Source organism: Artibeus jamaicensis, unplaced genomic scaffold (assembly GCF_021234435.1).
Source record: "Artibeus jamaicensis isolate MK-2021 breed Jamaican fruit bat unplaced genomic scaffold, CSHL_Jam_final contig_432, whole genome shotgun sequence".
NCBI classification, from domain to species: Eukaryota; Metazoa; Chordata; class Mammalia; order Chiroptera; family Phyllostomidae; genus Artibeus; species Artibeus jamaicensis.
The window spans coordinates 388,366-409,310 of NW_026521828.1; the positions used below are offsets into that span (position 1 = coordinate 388,366).

At 47.7% G+C, this 20,945-nt stretch overlaps 1 protein-coding gene across 1 annotated transcript in view; it reads right to left on the minus strand.

The window, feature by feature from the left end:
• Nucleotides 1-20,945, minus strand: part of TENM2 (teneurin transmembrane protein 2) — an 860,793-nt gene that overhangs the window by 158,279 nt on the left and 681,569 nt on the right. The window contains exon 7 of the mRNA XM_037167968.2: nt 19,150-19,355. Coding sequence (XP_037023863.2) covers nt 19,150-19,355 — 206 coding nt within the window. The remainder of the gene's footprint in view (nt 1-19,149; nt 19,356-20,945) is intronic.

Here is a 20,945-nt window from a genome sequence, read left to right on the forward strand (position 1 = left end):
AACGATGCTGCTTTCGGAGGCCTTTGTAACCAAAACATTTGTTCCTTAGCAACCTTGTAAATGTCCGACGACCAAAACCCATGCCTACAAATTGCTGTCAGTCAGAGAAATGAGTGCAACCTCCTCGGTGCGGAGGTGAGAATATACTTCATTTGGGGTCCCGACTATCGCCCCCATGAGGAAAAGTCAGGGAAGGTGATTACTCATGTGGGTCATCACTCACTATTAATTTGGGCATCAGTCATCCCTGGCTGGACTGGCCGACTGGCCAAGGGGCACGGTGATGGCTTAGGGCTCACGGCAGCGCTCACAGTCCAACCAATCCAATTACTGTGGGGAGAGGCATTTGTCAGGGGGCAGAGAGGACATTTATTTTGGCCGGCACCTTAGAGCCCTGCCACAGAAGCATGGAGAATGGACTGCATTGAAGGCAGAATCCATGAGCGGGGGGCCCTCCCATGGAGCCCTGGGACATGTGGGCGTGAGGCTGCAGAGTCTGCTGTGTCTCTAGCTCGTGTCCTTGTGTGGTGCTTAATTTTTTGCAAAGCACTTATTACCCTCTGAAACGACGTCCTTTGTTTTCAGGTCCATTGTCAGTCTATTCAGAAGCGAGCGCACTCTGGGAGGATGGGGGTCGTGTTCGCATGGTGTGGTGCTGAAGAGCAGGGGGCTTCGGGCCAGGTTGCCGGCTTGGAGCCCGAGCTCTGCCAGTCACATCCATGACACTTGCAGGGGTCACTTCAATTCTCTGGGCCTCAGTGTCCTTACTCTTAAAATGGGGACAATCACAGCATCTACATCCAATCACTGCTGTCTGCATTAAGGGGGTCAAATCATGAAAAGTGCTCCCAACTGTAAGGACTTTGTAGATGGTAAATAAACATGCCTTGAAAGTCCTGCCCTCATGCTTCCATTTCAACTGATCTCCAGCAGAGTCTGGTCCACACACACTTGTTAAATATCAACCGAATACAATACTGACTTTGTGAACAGATTCCACCGAAAAGAAACGAAGTGAGGATGTATTCAAGGTTCGGTCTCTCGTAATAATGACTTGTTTCCTGTTTTTCTCATGGCTCCTGGGCTTTCTTGAACAGGAGATAAAAGGGCAGAGTTATAGCCAGCAAGCCAGGATCACATACCACCCAGTGCAGAACATGCCCATGGGGGACAGCATGGCTCGAGGTATCTGTTTATTCATACGTGCCATCGAGATGTGAGAAGTGACTCGATCAGGCCATTAGGACGCCCCCTTTCCAATCCTCAGTGGGATGACCGATAACAGAGGCTTTCTTTCTTTGGACTCTCTTGGATTTTTCTCTTGTCTTCCTTCCCTTCCTCCTTTGACACTGTTCCTTTTGTAACCACTGTAGTAGCGATCATTGGTCATCATCCATTCCGGGTCTTGCTTCTTTCCAGCCTCTGTGCCCAGAAGGGAGCATGGAATGGTGCTCATCTTAATGTAACATAAGCCAGGGGATGTACTTCATTTCTAGACCATCCCATCAAGCGTCCTGTGCAATCTCCCTTGGGGTACTCCTAAAGCCTGAGATGTGGGAGCCACAAGAGAGCACTGGCCTGGACCCTGGAATTAATACTTTGAGGAGAGCCTGCAATTGCAACACAAGCAAGCAATGCACACCTAATAAACGAAGCCACCGAAATGTTGAAGCTTATCTGGTTCAGCACAGTCTTCCCAGATATCAACCTGATACTGTTCTTCCTTCCCAGGTCACTCCCCAAGGTCATAGTGAGTTGCAGCATCTTTTCCATGTCTTACAAGGCTGTAGAAGGGAATCTCCCAGGAAAGAAGGGGAGCATCTTCTGTTGGTCAAGTTCTGACCTATCATGTGTAGGGTGTCTATTTCGCCAGGTTGCCCAGGAGTGTCCTAGTTTACACCTCTTGTTTCTCCTTTCACTCTCAAAGTACTCTAGTTTGGAACATATAGTTACTCTACTCATAAGTTAACATGTACCAAGCAGCACTACGGAGCATCCTTCACGCTGCTGTAACTTGGGGAAGGGTAAGGAGCGGGGGCTCAGAGGGAAGCTGGTTTGCATGGAAACCATCTGGTCCAGGAGGGCCTCAGCTCATGAGGACTCCTAAATGGCAGCCTGACCAGCGTGCTTGGCAATCTGGCTGACACTCAAAGGAGGCCATTTTCCAAAAGCTCAGGCTCTGGCCAGAGTTTCTTCTCTATGCCCCAGCAGTAGGGATTGACGACTCAGGCTTAGTACCAGGGACATCTGTCTCCTCTATTCCAGAAGCCCATCATGCGCAATCTTGGACATGGGGATGCTCGAGGGACCATGCCGTGCTTGGTTGACTAAGAAGGTTGCTCCATAGCACATTGTAATAGATGTGCAGATGCCCTGGAAGAGATTAGGAGGCATGTGATCAACCCCCAGCAGGGGTGTGTGTATGTGGGTGTGGCTGTGTGTGTGTACGGGCTGGCTGTGGCAGGAAGTCTGTCTCCCAAGGCAGCTTGTCTCTCTTGACTTGGCAACAGAGCTACCCACAGGGTGAGAGCACAATAACCCAAAATAAACACCCCCCTTCCCACAAAGTTTTCTCTTTTTCCTTGGCCTTTGGAAAGGAACCCATGTTGGCATTCGATGTGAGGGCTGTGCCTCTGAGTCGTCAGTCATACCCAAAAGTGGCACGCAAATGCAACTTTTACGAGCACTCGGGAGGCAAGGAAATAAACCACAGCAAATATCTGACTGATCCAATTATAAATCTGCCCCACTTCTTGGCAGAGACTGAGGAGGGATGGTAATTAAGATAACTTAGTAGGTTTCCAGAGGAGCTGGAAGAGAGAGCAGAAGAGGCTGGACTGTTGAACGGGGCCTGTCACCTTCCCAGAAGGAAAAGTGCCCGCAGGCAGTGAGTGTGCAGCAGAGAGATGCTTCTGGAAGCTACTTGGGTACACACCTGCCAAAGAGGGCAAGGTTAAAGACAAACTCATTGCCCTTCAGGAAGACGTTATTCCTGCATCCAGGAACCCGGGAGAGGGGGAAAATAACCTTGCTGCTATTTGGAGCACCTGCCAGTTGATGGTGGATGTGCACAGGAAAAGCAGTAAATGCTGACATTTCCTACGGATGTCGGATGTGGGATCCACCTGGGAGGGCAGCGCAAGCGCGGCTGTTGTAGGTTTGCAGGAGAGCAATGCGTGTGAGCCAGGGTTGCCTGAAGCCATATTGCCACAGGGTCTCTGTAGTATCTGGGGACGATGGGCAGTGCAGGGTGGCACTTAAGGGGGGGGGACATGGGCACTGTGCATGTATTTCTACCTTCAGCCAGGCCCATGGCAAAGGGAGCCCGGCTGATTCCTCATTTCACAATTTGCTGCTTCTCCTTCAAAGAGGCTTGAGTGTTAAGTGTGGAAGGATGACCGGGGCAGGGACGTGCTGAGCTGGGGGGTAGTTTCCCTTAGCAGGGCTCTGCCTGTCTTTTTCTGGATTCCAAGCTCAGTTCTACCTCTGGAGTCACTTCACCAGATGCCGTCTGGTCCGGCTGCAGGCACTGCTGGGGTGGCTCATCCACCAGCTGTGGGGACGAGCCTCCAAGCTTCCAGACAGGAAAGGGGGGCTGTGTTTGTAGATTGTGACGCCTCACTGTGCTAGGCCCCTCAGATAAGGGTTCAACAGACGGAAGACAGAGAGGACCCAAACACAGTTCCTCGAAATAAGTGCTGAAGGAGAAGCCATGTACTTGGTGGAATTCCTGATTATTTCATCACATGTCCTGCAGCAGTGGAAAAAGTAATCACCCAAAATAAGAAAACTATATCTTTTTTTCTGGGCACTTGCTATGTGCCAGGCATAATGACAAATAATGACATTTGTTATCTCACTTCCTTCTCCCAGGAGCCCTGTTCTGATCCCCATTTCTCTGGAGAAGACAATGGCGGCTAGAGACATTAGGTAGCATGGCCCGTCCCATTGCGCATGGTAGGCGGCCAAGTGAGGACCTGAACTTGGATTTGCATGAGTCTTAACAACTATGGGAGGTTTCCTTAAGATCTCCGAGAAGCTGGCTGTAGCTCCTAGCACGTCTGGCAGCCAGCCTGGTCTGTGCATGTCCTCAGATGCCTCTGAGCAGAGAGAGCGGAGGAAGGCAGAGCTCAGAAGTGCTGGTGTCAGACTTGAGCAGAAGCAACTGGGGCACTGGAGGACAGGCAGACGTCCTGGTGGAGGGACAAAAAGGTGCCAGGAAAGGTCTGAGTGGCTTTGCTGGGTGTTGGCCATGTCTGGTCTGTAAGCTCCCTCTGTCACCCTCCAAACTCCTCCTTGAGTTCCAGCCACACTGCTCTTCCCTCACTTTCTGGAGCATGCAAAGCCCATCCCAGCCCCAGGACCTTTGCACGAGTGATTCCCCTGCCTGGTCTGCTCTTCCTCCTGCTCTTCTTACAGCTGCCTGCTTCTGGTCAACCCTGATCTGCCTAAACCTCAGAATGGACCCCTGGGACCACCCATTCTCAAACGCCTCTACCACTTCTCCTCTTTCCATCCTCAGCAAAAACTCATCACTCTCTGAAAAAAAAAAAAAAGCTATGTATCTCCTAATGTATGATCCACATCCCTCCTCTTGGATACAAACTTCTCACAAGTGGGAGACTGGCCTGTTTTACTCAACACGGTATCCGCACTGCCTTCAGCAGTTCCTGGCACGCAGTGGGCACTCAGTCAAGATTGTCACGGAGTGAACGAAAACATTTAGGCGCAAAGGAACTAAGTCCTGGAGAGAAGTCTTTGACAACACAGTGGAGATTGGGTGACGCCACCACTGAAAGGACAGAAGCTCTGTAGGAAAAGGGTCTAGGAGACCTTAGCAAGCACCATGCAGTTCTCTGGGTTTTTATTGGCTAACTGCTCCGATGACATGGCATGGGAACAGCCAATAACAGCAGGGCACTGTGGCAAGTGATCCAATTCCGTGTCCTATCTTCTTTAATGCTTGTAATAGCCCTGCGGCATAGGAATCATTACCCTCAGTTTGCATATGAGGAGACTGAGGCGGGAAGAGAGTCTGTAGCTTAAGTGTTGGTAAGTGGCAGAGCTGGGATTCAACCCCCACCAGCCAGAATCAGAGAGCAAACCCTGAATCAATATGCTGAATCCACAGGCAGCCCCTCGCAGGGTTGGCCAGCCTTGCTCATCTTCGGGGAGATCAGGATCGTATCCCCCTGCCTGTGGGAAGGAGAAGGCATCCTATGGGCCACAGGCGGGGGAACCTTTGACGACAAAACGGGGCTGCTGATTTAGCTCGCAGGGGTTCCAGCAGGAGGAGGGCTCTAAACAGAATCAACTTGTTTCAGTTTTGGGGTCCCATTTCTTTGGCCCAGGGGGTCTCTTTGCTCTTGTGAGGCTATGGCGATGAAACAAAGATTGGGTGGGCCGCCTGTGGTTCAGGGGGTACCCTGCCCATGTCTAAGGAGAGGGACTGATTTCACTCATCTCACTGGGAAAAACATCCTTTAACAAAACTCTCACGTAGATTGCAAAGTAAGAAACCAAGGAACTTGGGTGCCGGGGGGTGGTGGGTGGGGTGGGAGAGGACTCGCCTGGAGGGGACACAGGAAGAATTTATTTTGTTCCTGGAAACAAAAGAGAGAGAGAGAGAGAAAAGCAAAGAGGGGAGGGACAGCAGGACACGGGGGGACTCCCAGGTCACAACGTGGCCTCTTCCTGTGAATGTCCCCCCACACTCCCAAGTACAAGAAAAAAGAAAAGAAAAGACTAAAGGGAAATGGTGAAGATGCTTAATGGGGCTTGGTTTCTCAGGGAAGCCAGCAGAGAGAGTGGGTGCCATTCCTGGGCGTCACAGGACAGAAAAGGGGTGCTCTCGAGAGACACACAGGGAATAGGCCACAGGAACATGGATATCACGGGCTGGGTCACAGGCACTAGCCTGGCCTTGGAGGCAGGGACCCCAGCTACCATCTGGCTTCACCTGGAAGGCTTACCAGTCTCTGGGCAGGGATTCGCAGAACAGAAAGCTATCTGAAGTGCAGCTTGTGAGCCTGTGTCTTGCTCATCACTGAGCAATGAATGTAAAAGTATCGGGTCATTCAACACATATGCTCAATGAGCACCTATTATGTGCCTGGCCCTGCTCCAAGCATTGGGGACACAGTAGTAAATCAAGTGGACAAGACACCTGTCCTCCAGGGGTTGATATCACCGTGTGGAAGTAGAATGTCAGGGAGTGATGTGGGCCAGGAATAAAACGGAAAGCTAACCTGAGACAATCCAAATGGCCACCGATAAGGGACTGGACAAAGACATACAGTTCATGCGGATGAGTGGGGATCTCAGTAACGACAGAAATGCACCCCTGACACACAGGACTCCATTGGGAATCTCACTGGCACCGTGAGGGGCAAAGGAGGTCAGGCATGGAAGAGCACAGGGCTCCCTGTTTATGAAACTCTAGGGAGGACCCTCTACTCTGGTGGCAGAGAGCAGATCAGGGTTGCCTGAGGGAGCGGTGAGGCTGGTGTGGGGTACAGCAGAGCTATTGGGGGTGGCAATATTTTATATCATGACTTGGGGTGCTTGGTCCGAAGGATACAGTTTCCAAATTTTAGGACTCAGGCTGTACGCTTAAAGTGTGTGCATTGGGTGGTTTCCAAATTACATGTAAACTAAGTTCAAGACAAGTGGAGTAAGGAGATCAGCGTAAAGGAGTACCTGGTTCTAGATTTCTGGGTCAGGAAAGGGCTCGCCTTGGGCATGGTGTTTGGGTAGAGGCTCAACAAAGTAAGAGAGAAACCATGTACATATCTGCTGAAGGAACATTCTGGAAAGATGAAACAGCCCATGCAAAAGCTCTAAGACAGAATGAGCTTGGCATGACTGGGGGACAGCAAGTCGGCTAGTGTGGTAGGTGTCGAGGGAGGAGGGGGCGACAGCTGGGGGGCCAGCCTGTGGAGCGACCCAGCAGCCTCCGTGACTACAGGTCATCAGGTGTGTTCTGGGCACCGACTATGGACAAGCATGGCTGAGAGCGCTGGAGACGCAGTTGCGAACCCAACCATCTTTGTTCTCACCGAGCTGACCTCCCAGAACCACCTCAGATTCCCCTCGAGCAGGGCGGGAGGCCGGTGGAGGGCTGCAGAGACTGAATGCCCCACAAAGGGCTGTGAAAGGTGAGAGCAGAGCCTGTTCTGCAAGGAAGAGAGCCACGGCCCGCTACATTCACCATGCCTGGTTCCTGCACGGGTCCGTGGGCTTGGCATGGGCTTTGTTGGTTGGCTGATTAAAAATAAACACATTATAGATTCTGCCAAGTCTCTCCCACCCCATGCCACCCCAATATAGCAAGGTTAAAGCTGTGATTTTCAAATTTCAAAGGGGCATGATTTGAATGTCTCTGGCATGGGACGGGAGGGATGCAGGGGGGATGGAAAAGGAATAAAGAAGGATAGATGCACGCCCCTGGAGGATTAGCTGGCACTGCCATCGTGGTTGGAGGGGGGCACATCCCAGTACCCTTCCTTCTCACAGAGGGTCAGAGCAGGATTCCCACGAGAAAGTGGGATAAATGTTCAGTAGTGAGGCCAGGGCCAGGCAGGGACGATGCGCTCGCTAGGAGGTGACACTTTCTGAAACTCTTGAAGTGGCCTCAGCGCCAGGGCCCACTAGCCAAGCAAGGGCAGGGCCAGATCTGCCTTGTCCATGGCTACGGTCCCTTGACAAGCAGCACATAGTAGGTCTTCAGTAGAGGTTGGTAGCATCCAGTGTTATGAACCACCTTTACAGAGTGCTGTATCTATCTGAAGACAGGGTCTCCTTGGCGGGGGTGGGGGGAATGTTAAACCCGCCCATGTGACATTTTTGAGAACAGAGGGAAACAGCTGAAAACCTAAAGTCCTGATTTTCAAGACCTTCCCTCAGTCCACAAAAGCACGTGTTCCCAGTTGCAAGGGCAACTTGTGGCTTTGTAGGGCTGGAGCACTTTTTTTCCTTTTCCTTGACACGTGCTCCTAGCTGGGGCTTTGCACACGCTGTAAATCTGCAACAATCAGATGCAGGGTTACAGCCGCTGAAGCTCAGGGGGGGCTGCCCTCCTCAGTCACTCCTGGCCTAGTAAGCGCTGTTTCTGAATGTCAAAGTGATGTCCTTGGTGCTGAGTGATGGCTGAAGGGAAGCCTGTTTTCTAACAGAGGACAGTCGCTACGTGAAGCTTTAGCGCAGCCCGTACGATGAAGGGGATTGCCACTGCCCCCTGCTTGGGAAGATCTGTGCCTCTCTGACCTTTCTATTTATCTGGTAACGCCCCTTCCAAGTCATCTTGGGTCACACCTGCCTCAGGAAGCCGTCTTACAGTCCCACACCTGTTAGATCTGGTGAGCTACCTTCCTGCTCTTAAACCTCCTGCACTCGACTCTTTGATAACAGGATCGCTATCATCGATGAGTTACTTGTGCCCTGGCCAGGAACAGTCTCTGTAAGTGATACCTGGCTCTGGCTCCAAGAACTGTGCAATGGCACAGCGCAGGCAGGATGCATGCCGTCCACTCCTCTCCGGTCCCACGCAGAGCTGTGCTTGGGCTGGACACACCTGGATGCACTGTGCATCGTACCCCAGGAGAGGCACCCCCATTCCCTGCCACCTCACATACTTATAAAAGGATTGAGAGGAGACAGGAATCACTTGACTGAATTGGAAGTGCCGAATCTTTGCAATCTGGATTAAAGTCTTTGGGAAGACCAGCTAAAATTCAGTCTTTCTATCAGCGCTGGCTTCAGCCAGAGGCCTTGCCATTCTCCCTGCAGGGACTGTGGGTTGCTAGGTTACCTGTGAGTGAGCTGTAAGGGCTGTGAGCCAGTCAGATTGATTGACTGATCTCCATAGGGAGCTTTCTATTTGCTAGGCATTATCTCATTTATTCTCACAACAACCTCACGAGCGATAGCCCTCATTTTACGGATGGCAAAACTGAATGTAGAGAGACTCATCGCCGACATCTGCAACTACCTGGCAGAGATGAGATTCAAACTCAGACCGGGCTTCTTCCAGAGTTAGTTCGCATCTGCTTCCCAGTACTGCATCTCGAGGCCCCACGGTGATGCTACCATCATTATTTAACTCCTCAGGTCCCTGTATCCTCAAAGGCAGAGCCAATGCCTTTCATCTCCGCATCCCCAGACGTTCAGTGAATATTGGTTGAGTGCGCAAATGGACTGATTTTATATTTTGTCTTCCCACAAGGCCATGCCTTCATCATGCTGTCTTTTGATCCAACCCAGGAGAAGAGTGGAAGATATTGCTCTGAAGACCAAGTGAGCCACAATGTAGGGGTCAAGTTCAATGACACTGAGAAACATCTCAAGGCGATTCCAAGATGAACCAAAGCTCTAACACGAGGCCAGGAGAATGGAGGTTTTTACCTCTCAGTGCCTTGCTGATGGGATTTCTTTTTTACTGCATATCCCTCTCTAATCGTCTTTAGCCAATGGCTTATCAAGAAGGTCACATTTGGCTTCTTTCCCTCCCAAGATCAATAGGAGGGTCTCGCTGTGGGTTGACTGTGAACATAAATCAAATATATCACAGAGGAGAGGGAGCAAACTGGGACTGTGTCCAGTCCAGTCAATGAATGATTTCCCAAGTACCACGGAGGAACAGACCCTGGGCGCTGGATGGCTTCTCTCAAGGCCTGGCCCAAACATGTCACCAGATGGCAATGTGACACTGGGCAACTTATTTCCACCCCTGAGTCTGCTCTCTTGTCCCAAGATGAGGCTCATGGAAGTACCCACCTCTGAGGGTCACGGTAGGTCTGGCCCTGCTCAGGGTAAACCCTCACTCAATCCTTGTCAACTACTCTTATGGTTATTATTATTGTTACAAAAGCTTGCATAGGATGCATTGTACGTCCAGTGAGCGATTCCACTCTTAAGACTTCATCACAAGGAAATTATTCAAAAAGATATGAATGTAGATCCGCAAGGATATTTACTATAGATTGATTTTAGTGTTGAAGAAAAAGTTGGTTAAAAAATGTTTAATCTACACAGTAAAGTCTTTCTCAGGCATTTAAACTCAGCTCATGGAAGAATACTCGGATTTAGATCGATGTTCCCACCTATTACCGAGCAAAGAATCAAGGTAAGAACAGCGCAGATGGTATAATCCTATAGTTGTAAAAATGATTACAATATGGGAGTAGAATGTTTTCTATTCTCCTATCATCGTCATATATCGATTTTATAATGAGAAAAACACAAATAAAAGTTACCTTTAAAAAACAATGGAAATTTGTTTTGTTTGTTTTGGGGGCCGGTGGAGCTTGCATTTATGGATGCTTGGAAAAAATAAGCTAATAATCACGTATATTGTTTCTACAAGGCAGCATGCTTCTGAGTGCTTGTAAAGATCACCTCAGCTACATCTTGTGACATGCTATCAATGTACAATAGTATTATCCCCCTTCTACAGCGGAGGTGACTTGGGCACAGAGTGACTGGTCCACGGTCACACAGTTCGGAGGTACTGGAGCTTGACATTCAAGCCCGGACAGTCTGGGCTGGCCCACACTCTCGTGCCCCAGCTCCTTTGTGTCTGAAAGAGCTGCATAGGCATTCCACAGAATGTTTATTTAAACTTTATCTTTATTGGTATATTTATATATTTTAAAGGGATATATAAATCTCCACACTGACTTGGTATATACAATAAGATACAGTTATCTGACAATATTTGGGATTAATAAAAAGTCACTTAAGCGTTGGCTGGTATGGCTCAGTGAATTCAGTGCGGGCCTGAGATACAAAGGGTTGCTGGTTCAATTCCCAGTCAGGGCACATGCCTGGGTTGCAGGTCAGGTCCCCAGTGAGGGAGGTGCAAAAGTCAACCACACATTGATATTTCTCTCCTTTTTCTCCTTCCCTTTCCCTCTCTGTAAAAATAAATAAAATCTTTTTTTAAAAAAGCCACTTAAAATGAAATGAATGTTTTTAAAAAATGAGAAAATGATTGATTAGGACTTTGTCTTGAAAAGTAAAACTAATTATGAAAACGTCTTTCAAAAAAAAATCTCACACTTAGGAAGATTCAGGTTCTGCCTACAACCCTGCTCTAACTGTTACTGCAAACACCGAGGTTTCGTACACACAGAGAAAAGGGACACCCACTACTTCCCTGCCTCTCGGCTCCATCGGTTGCAAAAACACATCCTGCTTTCAGAGGTGTCAGAAGACCAGTCCTACGCACCTCTTAGAATCAATGAGCTGCCTGAGAATGATACCGCGCCACTCCAGTTTGATGGGCACAATGAGGTGGGAAGGGCCATGTCTGCAAACACAGTGGATGTCTTCTTTGGACTTCCTGGGACCTCTCTTTACAGAAGTATCATCTCCCTTTTGGAAGCACCCCTGCTCCCCTTGGCTCCTTCTCTCTGCTACAGTGTTGCACGCAGTCTTCCTGGCCAGACCCATGCCTGCCCAGGCTCCCCTGGCCCCTGCAATGCAGACCTCCAGTGTCCCTTTCACCGACGTAACAGAATTCCTCTTTGGGGCATGGGTGTCTGTTTTACTCCATCACTCTGTCGCTGATTGTGTTTACACTGTACTGCAGGAGGCTCCTGGCAGTACTGCCCACAGAGAGGAGACAGAGGACGTGTCCGACTGCTCTGCCAGGCGTGTCCAGCTTTGAGACCTTACACTCTGTCTCAGTTCTTTCATGTGTAAAACGGGCCACCTACCTCCTAGGGTGGTTCTGAGGATAAAATAAGATTATTTGTCCTGGCTGGGGTGGCTCAGTGGATTGACCACTGGCCTGTAAACCAAAGGGTCGCCGGTTAGATCTCCAGTCAGGGCACATGCCTGGGTTGCAGGCAAAGTCACCAGTAGGGGGCACATGAGAGGCAACCACACAGTGATGTTTCTCTCCCTCTCTTTCTCCCTCCTTTTCCCTCCTGCTAAAAATAAATAAACTCTTAAAAAATAAGATTACTCTTGTGAAACCGTCCTTGGCACATTGCAACCCTCAAGTCATGACCGTTATTATCGTGACTAGTGCTAAATGGGGCGAGGTCTCTGAGTGGAGAACCTTTATTATTAGTGATCAGGTGATTAACTTCTGGCTTATAACAACTTTGGGTTCCTACAAAACATGCTTCCTAAGAGGGGCTTCAGTGAACATTTAAAAAGCCATTCACTTTTAAGTGACGATCTTGGAAGAAATGTCTTCTTCACATCTCTGAATTTCCTTAACTCTGTTGTTTATTGGGAAGCGTAAAGGTCTGTGCTGGGGTTTCTCTGGACGCCCACCGGTGTGCATCTGCTCAGATGAAGCTGGATAAGCAGCTGCCCTGGTGCATCCTGCTCAACTGGGTACCAGGCAGTCGTGTGAGACCAGGGCTGTGTGCTCAGGCCAGGATGCTAAGCCAGGACTGCAAATTTCAAAGGAACATGTAACACGTCCCACGATCATTTTTTAAAAATAAAGACAGTTTCAAAGCTTAAGTTTGGGGTGACCCTTTTCTACGTGTGTGCCTAACACAAGGGATGTGAGTAGGTGTTAGATATCTCACGTGATCAAAACCTACGTTATTTCCTATGCCCCCCCCTCAAGCCTGTGGATCAATTTAATGGAAGAGTAGCCAGAGCCTGTGAGAAAAACGATGAAAGGAAATACTGTTCCTATTTGCAACTACTTGTATACATGCATTGTGATTTTTCTCAAAACTGTGCAAACAAAGCAAAGCACATAAATGAAATGAATATAAAGATCACGTCATCATCTATAGTCTCTCGGCACTTGTTTTACTCAAAACAGACTCAAGCTTGTCACAGATTTCCTTTTCTTAAAGAGAGAGCAATTACTAAAATGAAGAAAAGCACAGAGTATGGGAGCAAATACCCACATTTCAACCACTCAAATGAATAAACCTCAACGTTTTGTCAGATTTATTTCCAGTCTTGGTGAGAGCAATACCGTGGGAGATGGGAAGGACCTGGTCTTCCTGTGAATGCTCTGTTATGGTTAAAACAAGTGCATTTTAGCCTAATTCTCTGTCCTGTTCTCCTCACCTGTTCCTAGAAGTGACCACCCAGGAGTTTAGGGTCTCTCTGTCTCTCTCTCTGTTTAATAGACACACATAATAAATATACACAGAGGTTAGCATTGTAATGATACATATGGATTTGGATTATAAACTATACTTATGCTAATACAACTGTCACTTTGTCCACTTATAGATGGGGTTCTGTGTAGGCTCTCATTGGCAGAAAAAGGTCTTGGTTCAGAAATTTTGCAAACTGCCGCACTATAGCACCTCGGAGACCGTACTCCATGATTCGGTCCTGCTCCCTCTAATTATTCCTGTCTCCTCAGGGTTTGCCTTTCTCTTCAAGTTCCACATACACAAGCATCCCCCTTCTGGAAGCCTGTGCCCAGTGTCCTTCACGCCGCCCATCAAGACCCGTTCGCTTGTGATACCCAAGCCTTTCCTGAGATTTCTCCTTAGCTCTGCCTGGTGGCTGCCCCAGAGGGCACCCATCCACAGGAGTGGCAGTTTTGGCTCCTGGTAGGATGCCACCAGACAATCACAAGCATCTCCTAAAAAAGATCTTTCCAAAAGCACTTTGAATCCAATACAGAAAAACAAACAAACAAACAAACAAACAAACAAACAAACCCAAGACTTGGTTTCACCAAATCTTTCTCCATACCTCAAGCTCTTTTGGAAAGCAAGGGTCTGGAAAGCCTGCCTGTAAAAACATACCTCCCTTCAAAGCAAAGGTAAATTGCTATGCAATGTGCTACGCAAGCCAGCAGTCGCTCCCTGGTACTCCCTCCCCAGGACGCTCCCAGACCACAGCTCCACGGGAGAAAGGGTGAGGTCCAGCGACAGCCCCTCTGACTGGTTAACGGGCTGCTGGAGGCTGCCGACATGGTACAGTAGAGACAGAACCAGGACACTCAGAACACTCAGGGGACTTGGTGTCCTAGGGACCCGGTTAGTGCCACGTCTAACTGAAGCTGTGTACAGTTTACTTGCTTGGGCAAGATGAGAAGGAAAAAGAGAGCTCATTTGCAAAGAAGGCTCTGAACTGGAAAGGGATAAACCGAGTTGGCAAAGGCTAACACTACTGTTCGCCATCTATAAATTTACTTAAAAAAAAAGTCGTTTAGGGGAATTCTGCTGATGAAGACAAACAGGAATGTTTGCTCAGCTCATTTTGTCTTGGTCCACACATGCCTGATCTGGCCTATTTGCATTTATTTGGAATGATCTTGGGGCAATTTGTGGTCTCTTAAAATAGTTCCCTTCTATCTTTTGCTGTGTGGCTACTTTTGCTTCCCATCCCACAGACACGTCTGTGAGTGCAAACGTCCCAGCGTAAAGCAGCAGGGCTGACAGTGTGGGTTTCTGCCAGCGCTGCGCAATCCCCGGTACCTCCCTCCATAATCAAACCCCGGGGGCTGTAAGCCCATCCCACGCTTGCAAGCTGCCTTTGGAAGTCACTGGGCTTCATCACTCTGAGAGATGAAACAGGCATTTTTAATATTTGCTAAACAGGATTGCGGAGAAGCCAAAGTCTCGGCAGGGCTCCCAAGTGGTAACAGCGTCTTCTTGTCTCGGGTTAATCATGCACCTAATTTGCCAATTATTGACTTGTTCTCACAAAGGATTTCCCTTGGCCTGACCTATCGGTAGCAATCAGTGACAAACTGTCACTTGGACCTGTTCACTGTCTTAACCACCCAAGATCCTACTGCCTCCGAGGTTTCCTCTGGTGCCTCGCCCTGGGTCTGGGGGTTATTCCTTTTTATGGTCTGACCTGTTTCCTTGCTAGACCTGGGGCTGAGCAAAGCTCACACAGTTTGTAGGATTTCAAATATCTGGCAAGATGCACGAGGTCTCCTTATACACACGGCTCCCACGAGAGTTCAAGCTGGTAGGTTATCACGGGCTGAGATCAACTCTATTTTGTTGGCCTGAGTCTTAAACAATGCAATGCAAGGTAGCAACATGCTGCAGCTAAGAGAACATAGAGTATCTGCTGTTCAAAATGACAAAGATTAAACAATGATAATAATATCCTGTTCATGTGAGGGAGCAAGCAAGTGAAATGGGAACCTGCATGCTGTGGGTGACAGGGACTTTCAGAAGGACAATATGGCAATTTGTACAAGATCCTTAAGGGTCACTTTTGAGAGAAGAATTAAGGGTGTACACAAAGTCTGGCCATGAGGAAAGGCATCCCAACATTTTACTGTAAGTGATCGAGGCTTTTCATTGATGTATCTGGCGGTCCTCCAACCAGGGACCTCATAGGATTGTACCTGTGCCCCACTGAAGTTAGGGTGTGACTTGCTTTGGTCCAGCTGAGAGGAGCTTAAATGGCACGTGCCACTCCCAGGCAGCATTCTTAGGGACTGGTGCACAGTTCAGCCCCTTCTCCTCCCTTTGCTGCAGAGAACGGGTCATGTTCCTGGTAGTGGAGTGAGGCTGCCACTGTGCAATGAAGTCCAGTACTCCACAAGTTGAGTGTGTGAAGCAGTGTGGTAAGCAGCTCTTAACCTCAGCACTTCCGACACTTTGGGGTGGAGACCTCTTTGTCGCGTGCATGCGTGTGTGCGTGTGTGTAGCAGCACCCCTGACCTCTGCCCACCCAGCTTCCCCAGCAACCTCTTCCCTGGGCAACATCAAACCTATTCTCACACAAAAGACTCCAGGGTGGGGTGGAACGGCCCCTTGGTTGAGAACTGACTTTCTGAACAGGCAAGAAACAGCCCCTGTAGTTTTAAACCACTCGAATTCTGAATTTTTTTCCTCTTGCAACAGATATGTTTTATTATATCAAATTAGCAAAGGGGGACTGCTTCCAATAATGGGTATTTTTACTTTATTTTTTTGTTTCTGTGTGTTTTAAAAAAAATTTTTTGTCATTGAAAACAGCTTGTTCTTTAATAAAAATAAAAGAACCGGAAAATTAATTTTATTTTAAATAGCAATGTTTACATAATTGCCTATTTCTATATAGTATTTGCTAGAGTCATGCAGAACTTCCTGGTACACGATGTCTTGCATAATGATATCTTTATATAGTGCTTTAGTTTACAAAATGTTTTCAATCCTACCTTTACTGCTGTGGTGTAATTACAATGGTGTGAGGCAGGTAATACAGGCAGACGAGAAGTCTGAGGCTAAAAGAGGTTAAGGGACATGTTCCAAGATTACCTGGATGATATGTGGCTGGGCCTTCATTCTCAATTCCCCCTTTACTCTAGGACTTCCTCCCCTATGGCACATTGCCTCCCTATCACCATTTTTCGCCACCTTCAAAAAAGTCAACCAGGACAGACCCTGATTCTTGGGAGATTTAAGCATAGAAGAAAGGATTCTCTGTGTACTTAATATCCTGGGACATGGATACTAAACCTTGCAGGCTCCTGGTCAGAGCGTGATACTCAATAAAATTTAAGTATAGCCATTACATGCGACACAGCGAACAGAATTTCATATCCTCTCCCCTCCCCACCTCTTTCTCTTTTCTCACTTTCCAGCTCAAATGAGTCACCTTGGCTAGACTGCCAATCCCCACAGAACTTATGTTCCTTGATAGGATATGCCAATAGAAGTGAGAAATTCTATAATGAGTTAGTCACCTATCCCTGCAAGGAGCTAAGCACCGTCTCCTCAAGGAAATGTAGTCCATCAAACAGACACGAATGCATGTAACGACGGTAAATGGATGAGAGAATGTGTTGGGAGTCACCCCCCACTTTCCTCTTTTAAGAAGAGCCCTTGAATTGTGCCTGTCTTGTTCGTTTCTAAGCATCTGCACTGTGTCTCTCTTACCTGACCCTCCAGCACACACTCTATTTCCAAACTGGCAGCTGGACCGAAACCCTTTCAAGCACATCAGCCCATGCCTATTCATTTCTCCTCCCCTGGCACGTGAAGGGACGGTCCCTGGAGTGGAGCTATTTCGAGAGGACGATCACTAGAACAATCACTGGCTTGGCAGGAGATGGACAGTGTGGTGTAGCCCCCAAAGCAGAAAAGACACAGCCATGAGGGCTTGCGTCTTGGGTGTTAGAATGACAGGGAACCCGGGTTGAGTGTGTTTGCCTGCTGTCCACTATCATGCAGTCACAGAGAGTGACCTACTTGACTTGCTGTGACCGCAGGCTTTTCCATGGCACTAGCTGCTTGGAGCATGCAAGGGCAAGGGAATAAAAGTTCTTTGAAATAATTTGGGAAGAAGCACTCCCCCCAGACATTTCCCTGCATCCAACTGGCTGAGAGGAAAGTTAGGCTCAGCTGTACCCAGAAGCATGTTCATACTTGCTTGAATAATGTCAAAAAGACAGATTCCACCCCTGCAAGTCCTTAACTATGCTACCGTAGACTCGATGGCACCCAAAGGTCAAGGGGACCACCTCGCAATTTGCATGAACTTCTCAGGACAACACACCATCATCTGGCCAGACGTTACTGAAAGGGGACCCTGCTCAGCTAAAGGCCTCTCTTTCTGTTGATGAGAATCTCTGAAAAACAGTTGTGCTTTTGGTATCAGCAGTTCTGGGTGGTCAGGGCTTTGTTAGCTCATCTCTGGATACTCGGCACCTGGACCAATGAATGTATTTCTGGGTGCGTGGATGGCGGTCATACTTACTACTGCTGTCCACATTGGTCCCTATAGTAAGGCTGTGTATGGTAATAAAAACCTCAAAAAAGGAAGAGTCCCTTTACGTCCCTTAGGTCAAGACAAAGAAATAGTGGCCTTCTCGCTTTAGTTTTGCTAATGGATTTGAAAGCTTTAAATTCTTGCCATTGAGTTTTCCAGATGACTACACTTCCAACACATTTTAAAGTCAGCTTAGACTGGCTATCATGGGAAGTGAAGGACGTTTTTCCTCTACCAGAGTATTTTCCTAACATACTCCTTCTTCATGTACTTGCTGGATTCGAAAGCAAATGAAGGCAAACCCAACTTGAGTTTCCTCTGAATATACAATTCTTATTGGGAAAGAAACCCAAGCTAGTTGGGTGTGAATTTATCCCAAGTGTTATGTATAATAAAAGTCCCAAAGGGGACAAGTTAAAGGAGGGATGAGAGAAAAAACAATAAAATCCATCATGTAATCTAATCTCTTCATTTCCGACATGGAGAATAATTTTATTTTCACAGTGCCCAAGAATTCCCAAGGAACTTAGTTCGGGGGAGAACAGGGAAGTCACGTAGAAATAGCTGCTGAATTGTGTCTACTGTGACATCCCTCTTTTCTCAGACAGTGGGATGTCTCCTGGTGGTACTTTAACAAATTAATCCAATAACCCGAATGCCTGAACATAAAGTACCCAAGGATTCACCTCTAGGTCTAGCAAAGCTGACTTCATCAGGTGGGGATGTTACTTTTTCTGAGATGTAATTCATATAACGTCAACTTCATCATTTTATAATCCAGCAGTTTTCAGCATATTTTCCACATTGTGTGACCATCAAATCTAATTTCAGAGCGTTTGCATCACTCCCCAAGGAGACCCCATTCCTATTAGCAGTCAGTCCCAATTCCATCCTCTCCAGTCCCTGGCAATCACCAATGTCCTTTCTGTCTCTGTGCATCTACTTCTTCTGGATGATAGAAATGAAATCATATAATACGTGACCTCATGTATGTGTCTCCTTTCACTTTGCATAATGCTTTCTAGATTCATCCACGGTGTAGCATGTAGCAATAATACTTCATTCCTTTTTATGTTTCAATAATAGTTCGCTGTACAGATAGTTTGCATTTTGTTTATCCATTCATCAGTTCATGGACATTTGGGGTGTTTCCACTTTTTGGTGGTAATGAATAATGCTGCTTTAACATTCGTGTGTATGTCTGTAGGCTAAATGAGTTCTCTGTGTGTGTATCCCCAGAAGTGGAGTTGCTGAGTCATATGGCAATTTAATGCTTAACTTTTTGAAAGGTTGGCAAACTCTTTTCTACAGCAGCTATACCATTTTCAATTCTCACCAGCAACATACAAATTTACTGAGGCACCAGTGTTCCAACTTCTCCACAATCCTGCCAACACTTGTTACTATCTGTTCTTTAATCATAGCCATCATAGCTGGTGTGAAGTGTTTTGATTTTTTTTAAAGTCATGATTATATTAAGCATATTCATACCTGGGCGTGAGATGGTGGAAGTCCCCTTCTTATGTAAACACCAAAGAGAGCGTCCTTCCCGAGGGAGATGTTGAACTTTAGGAACTGGGGCTGACTGATGTGAATCTGCGATCTCCAAAACACGCCTGGTGGGACTTCCTGGGTCACACGCCGACCAACCTCTGCTTCCCCGCTGTCTATGCTGCTGTTCTTCAGTGACCAGGACACTGCAAAACGGGAATCGACATCGGGTCAGTGACATCTGTATATACGAGCTGGCTTTACATCTCTAATTGTGTGCTGGGATTAAAAAAAAATTAAGGTTAAACTCATAGCAAGTCCCTCTTTAAGTCACAGCTTGAAACATTTAGGTATTAAATACCCAAGCATCTGAAATATTGGCGTAACACTTTCCCAAACTTCTGTGGCTGCCTGTGCTGATCAAACAGAGTAAGAGAGGAAGACATAAAGATTCCAACAATAAAAATCATCAGCGGAGAAGCAGACAGCAATATTAATTTGGCCACATTGAATTCTCACAGCCTTTCCCTTCCAGTCACAAGTCCCGTTTACTCTGACATTTCATACATTGTAGAAAAGGAGCAACAGTAAACAGACATCGGTCAAAAGGAAATAGAACAACTCAGCAGAAAAGGTGAACTTGATCTCAGGCAGGTCTAACACTGGGAGCAGCCCCTTCCTTGGGTGAGAGGGAGAGCTCGGAGAACCACGCAGAAGCCACGGCGCTCTGACGGTGAGAGCGAAGTGTGTCTGCTGCGTTATTCGAAGTTGCTTCTAGGGAAAATATCAGTTCCCCGTACTCACTATCCTTTGTAACTTTAATAACAGGACTCCCAGTGCTTATTTCAACATAATAATAAACCAGCCAGTGCCTCCTGCACTTCTGCGGACCCTTGTTTTATAACGGTCGTCTGTGATTCCTTCAAAATGGATTCCAAACTTGAAGAACAAAGGATCAATCTCCTACTTTCTTGAGAACTTCTAAAGGAATGGAAACCAGATACAAGGAGAAAAGACATATTTGTTTTGGGGGTCTTTTCACTTTTCGATGGTCAGTTTGATGGCCCCGGGGACCTGCAAACTTTTTCACCCCGGTAGGCAAAGGACTGGAAATAAACTCCCCTCTGCATTCTCTATTGGATGGACTCTTCTGAAAATATTTACCTATCCATGGCCACCACACGCTGCAAAAGGTTTGGATGGTCGGGAGAGGCTGTGGGATTACTGAGGACCAGCAGGGAAGGTGAGTGAAACTGTCTCACTCGGGGACCTGGCTCTGCTCCTACCTAACTGCTCCATCAAGAGAGGGCTAATGGACTTCCGCCAAGATGGAGGCATAGGTGGAGATACCTTGCTTTCTCACACAACCAAGTTTAGAGACAATTAAATATTAGCAATAGAAAACACAGCCAGAACACAGAAAATTGAACTTTTTGGAAGTCTGATAACAACAAATTCTTCAGCTTGATTGGTAAGAGGAGCGAAACCAGCAGCTGGCGGAGCGGGATTGCACAGGAAAACTTGGTCAGACGGACTCAGGCGTGCAGAATCCAGGCGCAGGGTTGGACCTGGTGGGCAACCCAGCGAGCGACCACGGGGAAACAGCCAGGGAACAGGGCTGCGGGTTGACTGTGGTTGCACATTCGTGCGTGGATACACAAGCGAGGGAGTGGGCGACTGAACGGGAGCCAGCAGGCCCCAGTGGATAGCGGCAGTGGAGGGCGCCGCCATTTCCCCACTCTGACCCCACCTTCACATACAGCGTCATAACCCAGCGACCTAAGTGGCCCTACCCT